The 7940-nt window shown below is 40.0% G+C and overlaps 1 protein-coding gene across 1 annotated transcript in view; it reads right to left on the bottom strand.

Annotated features, from left to right (window-relative positions):
* BMP5 (bone morphogenetic protein 5) overlaps positions 1–7940 on the bottom strand; it is a 61230-nt gene that overhangs the window by 18823 nt on the left and 34467 nt on the right. The window contains exon 4 of the mRNA XM_009333176.1: positions 946–1143. Coding sequence (XP_009331451.1) covers positions 946–1143 — 198 coding nt within the window. The remainder of the gene's footprint in view (positions 1–945; positions 1144–7940) is intronic.

Below are 7940 nucleotides of genomic sequence, written 5' to 3'. Positions count from 1 at the left end.
ATCTCCCCAGGGAAGTGGTGGATTCCCCAACATTGGACACTTTTAAGATTCAGCTGGACAGGGTGCTGGGCCATCTTGTCTAGACTGTGCTTTTGCCAAGAAAGTTTGGACCAGATGATCCCTGAGGTCCCTTCCAACCTGGTATTCTATGATTATATGATTCTATGATTCTATGATCTGCCATGCTTTTAGAAAGATACATTTTCACATCATGTCCCCAAAAAGTAGAAATGTTTGTTCAAAAATAAGAATATTTAGAAAGTGACTTTGTGCCTCCAGCTGAAGGAGCGTTTCAGGAAAGAATTGGAGCAAAACTTACTCCAGGCTCTAATGGGACTAACAACATTTTCACATGCATTATTGTCAGTACCTTTCAGGTAAATAAGGGATTGAATTCACTCCCATTCAGGGATACACTGTGTATTTACATCTGTATGTGTCAGCTGGTCTGAACTCATGAACAGTTTACACTTTCACAGATTGGTTAAGCTTCCTCATTTCCAGTATTCAGATTTTTGTGTTACGTCTTGGCTTCTTCAGCTGAGAGGCAGTTAAACAAAAGTCCAAACACTGTCTTTTGCTGAGGCTTCCCCGACTGTTGGGGTGCATTTGGGGTGCAACCCTTCTCTCTATTCTCTCTTTGTCGTGTGTAGCAAAGTTTCAAGCTCAGGTGCAGCCTTTCACAAACTACTTGGGCATTTCACCATCCAGGAGCCCATGAAACATGTAAGTGACCTGACTCACAGAAGGTAGATCATGCTCAGGGCCAACTTAACAAAAGAGGTTTAAGCAAAGCTAGGGGAGCAGGTAGAAATGGAGTGGGAACACAGGTTCTGATAGTTCAGCCAATGAGCAGTATCTTGTTAAGGGGCTGTGACTCCACTGCATTTGAGCAGGTGCCCATAACTCCTCTAAACAGACTAGTAAATCATAGCTTCATCTTACCCCCAACACTTGGCATCCTAGAAGACTCCTGATGACTACTGGATTTGTTGCGGTTCTGATTTTTCCTTTTATTGTTGGCTGCTCGGACAGAACGGAAAAGCACTTCACTTGCCTTGAAGAACGCAACCATGAATGGTTGCTTTGACTGAGGCCCATGTCTTCCAATCAGGCCAGCAGATTTAACACTGATACTTCGACCTATAAAGTAATGGAAATTGTAAGTTAAAAGGTGAATTTCTGCCCGTCCTGAAGCCACAGTGGGAGTTCAACTGCTGACTGAAGCATGGCAAGGATTTTGCCCATAATCCTGAATTTACGTGATTAAGAATCCTAACCACATTTTGTTGAATGGAACTTAAAAGACAAAAAATTCAACAATTTACAAAAGTTTCAACAGCTTTACAGGTAGTTTGTCATTGCATTAAATTGTGGTCTCTGTGTGCTATACATCTTATTCATTACTCAGATATTTTAATTCAGTATCATGTACACATGTATAGAACTGAAAAATAAATGAGCCCCATTAAAGTCTATAGGCTATTGAAAGGATAATGTAATGTGGTCATCTAATTTTTGCATCACTTGAGTGTGAGATATGGAACCTTATATCCCCAAAGCAAATCGGTAGCAAAGAGAAGTGTAGATAATAAATATACTTCTGCTTTAAAAATAAATATTGTGCAGTGTTACTCAAACTGATGTTCATTCACTAGTAAAGGTAGGAAGGCATTCAGTCGTTCAAGAGAACGGAGTTTGAAATATGTACATTATTGACTCTGGTTCCGTTCCCAGGGGATGTGCATATTTCTTGAAAATATTTGTTCAGTCAGGACTGTGTGGTAACCTCACTATATTATAGGATCTAAACCTCAGTAAAAGAAAAGAAAGCAAAACAAGTCACAGAAACTGCATCAGTGACATTTTAGCAAATAAACCCTTGCTCTTAACAGAATTTATTTTGGCAGCATAAACACTTTTGTGCGTATGTGTATTATGCAGAGCCCTTCAACCGTCAGAAAATGAGACAGTGTCATGTGAAGCTGTGCAGCTGTGCTGGGTGGGGGACACAGAGGTCCTTTAAACGGGAAGGTACGGGCACAGGCACCGCGTGCACTGCACGGCATCGAGGCGCCTGGGGATTCTTCTAAACCAACTGGAAAAGTTTGCTACGTGGGCAAGGAAGGAGCATCTGCCTCACAAACGTATAATGCTGTTAACTCAATCATCCTGAAAAAGAACTTGCAAATAAGCATAGGAGTAAACCTTATAGAAATAAGCATATAGGTTTTCTTTTCAAACACAAACGTACAGTGGCTGTACGCCAGAGTCTATATTTCTTAGAAAAACTCTATCACTGGCGTAAATGAAAGAGGCAGTTTGATTTGTGGTTAAAGTAGTTTCCATTCTACTTCCACTGTAACAAATGTATTAATTCAGCTCAGACTTCCTCCTTCTGGCAGCCCTTTTGCAGTAAAAAGAGAAATTAGAAGTTCCAGCCAAATACCATACCTTGAACTGACCCACTTCAATACATAAACACTTTTACAACATGTTTATTCAGGTGTAGCACTTTAAATTGGTTTAAGATGTTTCCAGTGACAGAGAGCCCAGCAAAGGCAAGAGAAGAACTGAGAAAGTTAGCAGTTATGGAGCAGAGTAATTGGCAACATATTCTGAACAATTTTGATAATTACTTTTTTGACTGCAAGGGAAAAGTATATTTGTTGAAGCTTCTGATTTCATTTTAAATGGCTTTTTAGTCTTGTGTTTCTTTAATTCTTCTTTTCATGTGTTTGAGTTACTATTAAATAATTCAGTAACATTAATTTCTATAGGTTCCAATCTTCTGTTGCAAGTCAGATATGAAAAACTGTACAGACTATTCTCTATTCATTGCAACATGGACAAACTAGCCTCTTAAGACAAAGTTCCAAGTTTCCCCTCATCTCTAGAGGGAATATTTTTACTATTTTTCTTTATTTTTTGTTCCAATGACTTTCAGAATTTTAATTTTATCTGTAAAAGATTAATACCTTACTGGTGGACATTTTAAGAATACTATTAGATTTATATACTGAGGGTTGTAAAGATGTGTGGAGGTTTTCTGAATTTAAGTCTAGGTTCTCTGAATTTACAATGGTGGATATTGTGTGCAAAGCAAAATATCCTTCAAACCAATGTGAACTCCCTTTAAAATAACTTTTAATATTATTAAGTTTCCTCTGGGTTTCCTTTAGACTTCAGCAATGAGATGGCTATTAAGATTCCACAAGTTAAGGCTTACTTGGTTATTCAGGGTATAGAGATATACTATAAAAAATTAATCCTGTAACCCACAGCCTTTTTACACACAGAAACAGCTTATGTGACTTTATTCCTTTATTTGCTTGATCTTTTAAGCAGCCAAACTGAGTTTTTAGGACCCATTTGTTCAATTCATGAATGGTATATGCACCAAATCTGCTTCTAGTGCAGTCAACAGGAAAACTTTTATTGACTTCTGTGGGTTCATCATTAAACTTTTCTCTCTCAGTTTATCATATACCTTAGCTTAACTGCGACTTTCAGAAGACGAAGCAATCAAAATATACACTGCCCTTGAGACGCTATATTTCTTCCGAGGAGGATCTCTGAACTGTTTAGTTTAGAAATTCAAACCACATATGTTGTCTCCATTTTAGGTTGCTTCTGTGCAAAAGAAAGTTTGCATTTACAGAACCTCCATTATCCTTCATTAAAAAAAAAAAAAAGTGTGTGTGGGGGAGATGTCCTTCAGTCTAAGACCACAAAGCTTTGCCCCTCCCTGAACAGAAGGTATTTCTAAGTATCCTGCCTCTGAAATTCATCAAGCTTTCTGCCACAGCAGTAGCTCCATCTGTGTGCTATGGTCTTGTTAGGTATTCCTCACCTTTGTCCATAGTGTGGATTTCAGAATACAGTAAGAAAAATCTTACACTACCCTGAACTGGCCTTTGTAGCAAGAAGCATTCATGGGCTTCATTTTTAGCAAGCGGTTTTAGTCTATCTTTTCTTGTAAGCGTTTTGAAAACTCTCGGCTTCGATGACAACTGAAAGTCCAGGTGTCTCAGCACGTAGTTGTTCCATACTGTGGTATTAGAGCAATATTTTCTAAAATCGGCTGAATGACTCAGGTTGACCTGCTTAACTACACCTTCCCTCAGAGCTTCACCCACATGAAACTGGTAAAACCAAAACAGCAAAGTGTGTCTCTGCTTCTCTTGAGCCTCTCTGGACAAGAATTGAACGTGGTCAAGCATTCTGAAAAATAGCTTTGGTTTTATACTTCCATCGTATCTTTAATTCTGATGATTTCAAAGACTTTTCTTCAGACTTTAGAAGAAAAGAAGAAACTGCAAGAAACCAGCAGTCAGCTAGCGCCTGCTCCACTGAACCTAACCACTGCAATTGCCCCTACACCTAGAAAAAACAAATAAGCATAACAGATGGACTTATTCTGTGCGGGGACAGTCCAGAGCCTTTGTATTCCTCACATTCTGGCATGTGCTTCTCAATCCTATTATGATAATTTATTATCTCTTCTCCATATTGACAGGTATATTTGGAGACTAAGACTTATTTAAAGCCTCATGTTCCAAATCTGCTGAACTCCTTAGTCCTTATTCATATGATTTTGAGTCTTTGGCAAGATGTATTTGTTTGACTTGGCATTTCAACTTATTTTTGGCTTTTATTCTATTTGATAGTAAAGTGCCCTTAGCAGTTTATATAAAAGGTTGTATGGAAGTGCCGGTTTGACTGACTGAACTGAATGAATATTATTTGCCTTTTCACGTTCTCTCCTCTTATAATAAAGGAATCACTGCTGCAAAAATAACTGTGAAGTTCAGGTTATGAAAAGGTGCTACCTCGACAATCCTATGATTTTGTTCTTTTTTTTTTTTTTCCCCCCACAGAATCGGAATAGCACTCAGGATCACAACTGTGGAACTATTTTAATGTCACTATGTCCATTTTTCTGCTGTGACATGCAGTCATATCATACAATTCTTTTCATGAACTGATCAAGTTCCATCTTAAAAGTTCATTTTCCCCCCAGCTGCTCCAAATGGAAATGCATGAGCCCTTCAAGCTTTCAATAACAATCTGTCTCACAGTCCTGACCTGGAAACATCGCCTCGTTTTTCATGACATTCAGAAAGCTGACTTTTTCTGAGATCGCCAGTGTGGATGCCAATGACAGTGGTAAGATTTGTGACTTGGCTGGCTTTCCTCAGGCAGTATATATTTTATGTAAGGCATTGAGCAGACACAAATTTTGCAAGAGCTTTCAGCCATTATGCATCTTGGCCAGATTCACACTGGCAACACAGGACAATGAGTGATTCCAAGATCCATTATTTTGTCCTGAGTCATCGAACTGCAGCAAACCACTCATTTTGTTATGAAAAACAAGCACTTATTTACTTTCAAAAGTGTTCAACAAGCCACAAAACATATTTTACAGATTAACCACTACTGCTAGGTCACAGTAGTTATTTTGGTAATAATTTTATGTATTTGTAGATAGAAATGAAAACTTCAGTGATGCTAAGAATTCACTTCTGGTTTGCTGAAAAAAAAATTTCCAATGCCACACCTATGGTTTCCTCCTTGGGGGGAGTGATATCTGAAATGAGGTTTGAGAAAGGCCTTTTGCAGAAAGGCCCTGAGTATACAAAGTCCAATAACATTTAATATTGAGCAAAAACTGTCCTGAGGCTCTGAGTCTGAAAGCTCGCAAAGTAGTTTTCAGAATTAGGTAGAAACTTACGTGGTTTCTCATGCCTGAACAGTGCTCTTGAGAGCAATGGGGCTTCACGGAAACAGAAGAATTGAGGTAGAGTTTGGCTACCAAAGCTTAAATGAAGACTTATTAAAAAAAGAAGAGAAAACCTAACAACACAAATGTGATGGTCCACATATAAGACATCCTCAACACTGCAAAGTATTTTATACTGTCTCTATTGTATCATCTACATAAACTGTTATGCAAACTTTTCCTTTGGTGGACACATTTATCTATATCAACATAAAATATGCTTTTGAAACAAGCCTCATGTGTTTTATTAACTCTTCTGCTCCCTGGAGGCTTTAAGGAATTCTGAAAAATGGTCGTCTTAGATGGTCTGCTCTTCATTTCCTAGGCTTCACAGCTTTAGTCAAAATTAAAGATTCAGCTTTTGTTTTTAAAATTTTATATTTTGTTGTTTTTATTCAGTTCAGTTGAAGGAATTTTGCATATCTTTTGGTGTTGATTCTGGTACTCTCAAAGCTCTTGAAGAAAGCACTTGGGAACATGTTAGGAACCGTGGTACACTGTATAATGTGGCAGCACCATGTATGCTTACACAAAAAATCAGATGTAATCATACACAAATATGCTTGCTAAGTATCCAATTTATCCTTTCAATTTAATGTACTTAAACTGTGAATGGTTTGTGGGAGTCCTAGGGCTTTTCTGCACAGTTACAAATGTGTTCAGGAAGACAATAAAACAAGGAGAGATTAGATTAATTGGTCATCCACCAAAGAATAAAATGGATAAAAGCCTTCTGAATGAAACGAAACACAAATGCCATTATCTCTAAAATACTGGTGCTGAGAAGCAGATGTATCCTTCATCTGTCTGGGGAGCAGGGTGGAGGGGAATTGCACAGCTGTACAGCCAGGACCAGTATGCACCAGCATGCAGTGGTGGCAAGAGAAGGGGCAGGAGCCCATCTCACCTCCCTGACCCTCCTGCTTAAAGTAAGTGTGCCCTTACTAACAAAGGGTGTGTTCACACTGCTTGCTACAAGCAGACACAAGAAAATGCTGACTGTATTTCTGACCCAGCTGGAAACAGGGGTTACACCTATCTGAGTAAATTGAAGAGTGCCCAGGAGCGCTCCCAGGTGCTGGATCTGGATCATCTGCTTTGCTCAGGGTAGGATGGTGCTCCTGGTGCACTTACGTCCTATGCCAGCTCCGCCGCAGAGTCCTCAGCACCCCAAGGCAGTGCCGCAGGGACCTCTCCCAAGGGGGCAGCTGCCATGGGGTCACCCTGTTTTGGAGACTGAGAGGGTGATCCCTCTGGCTCGTTTCACACCACAGTATTCCTGAGCATGTTTAATTTACGAGTGTACCTTTGGCCAAAGTCAGCTCTGAACCAGAACTCATGTAGCTGTACTTAGGCAGTGCTTGAGCCCAAGCTAATAAAACCTGCTGAGGGGCAGGATATATTAGCTCGGGTTCAGTGCTGTGCTAACATGGCTATATGGCTTCCAGATGGCTCAGAATTTAGGCAGAGCTATTGCCTGCCAAAGTCCATATATATATCAATATAAATATATATATCCTAAATTCCCCCACTGTAAGGACACTAATGAAGGGGAACTCACTCCTGGTACTTTGCCTTGTATATACCAGATCCACCAAGAGACTTAAATGTAACAACCCAGCAGCATCCTCCAGAGTACGTGATAGCTACCGTGGTCATGTAAGTTAGGTGCCAAGGTTGACTGGGGGCAACCTCGGGATGAGATTGATAACATTTAGTGTTGTAAAGGTGAGGCCAAGGCCAATATATAGTATGCATCCAACTACCTGAAGAAGCCAGGGTGCTGCCACAGGTTGCTATGGGTTAAAAGCAAGCCAGCCATTCTCTGCGACATAGAGAATGTGGCCGTGCTGCCTCTCTGAAGGCTTCATAGGAGAAAGGGACCTTGGAAGGCCCAGGCTGAAAGGAGGAGAGGCTGAAAAAGAGAGAGTGTGTCTCTTAATGTCTCCCCCATCATTGCTGGAGAAGGACCTCACCAATCCTTCCTGCAGCATGTAGGATTAGGAGCCAAACCCCCTTCCAGGCAACACATGTCGGAGTGTACCCAAATACATGCTGGAGAGAGAATTGGCCTTCCCCAGACTTCACTTGGATCAAGGAACCTATTTCTTTCAAGTTTCCCTTTGCTCTGAGGAAAAAAAATACCTGAAGTGAG

The sequence above is a fragment of the Pygoscelis adeliae genome, unplaced genomic scaffold (genome assembly GCF_000699105.1).
Source record: "Pygoscelis adeliae isolate BGI_AS28 unplaced genomic scaffold, ASM69910v1 Scaffold57, whole genome shotgun sequence".
Lineage (NCBI taxonomy): Eukaryota > Metazoa > Chordata > Aves > Sphenisciformes > Spheniscidae > Pygoscelis > Pygoscelis adeliae.
Note: the sequence above shows the minus strand (reverse complement) of the source record. Positions and strands in the feature narration are given on the sequence as shown.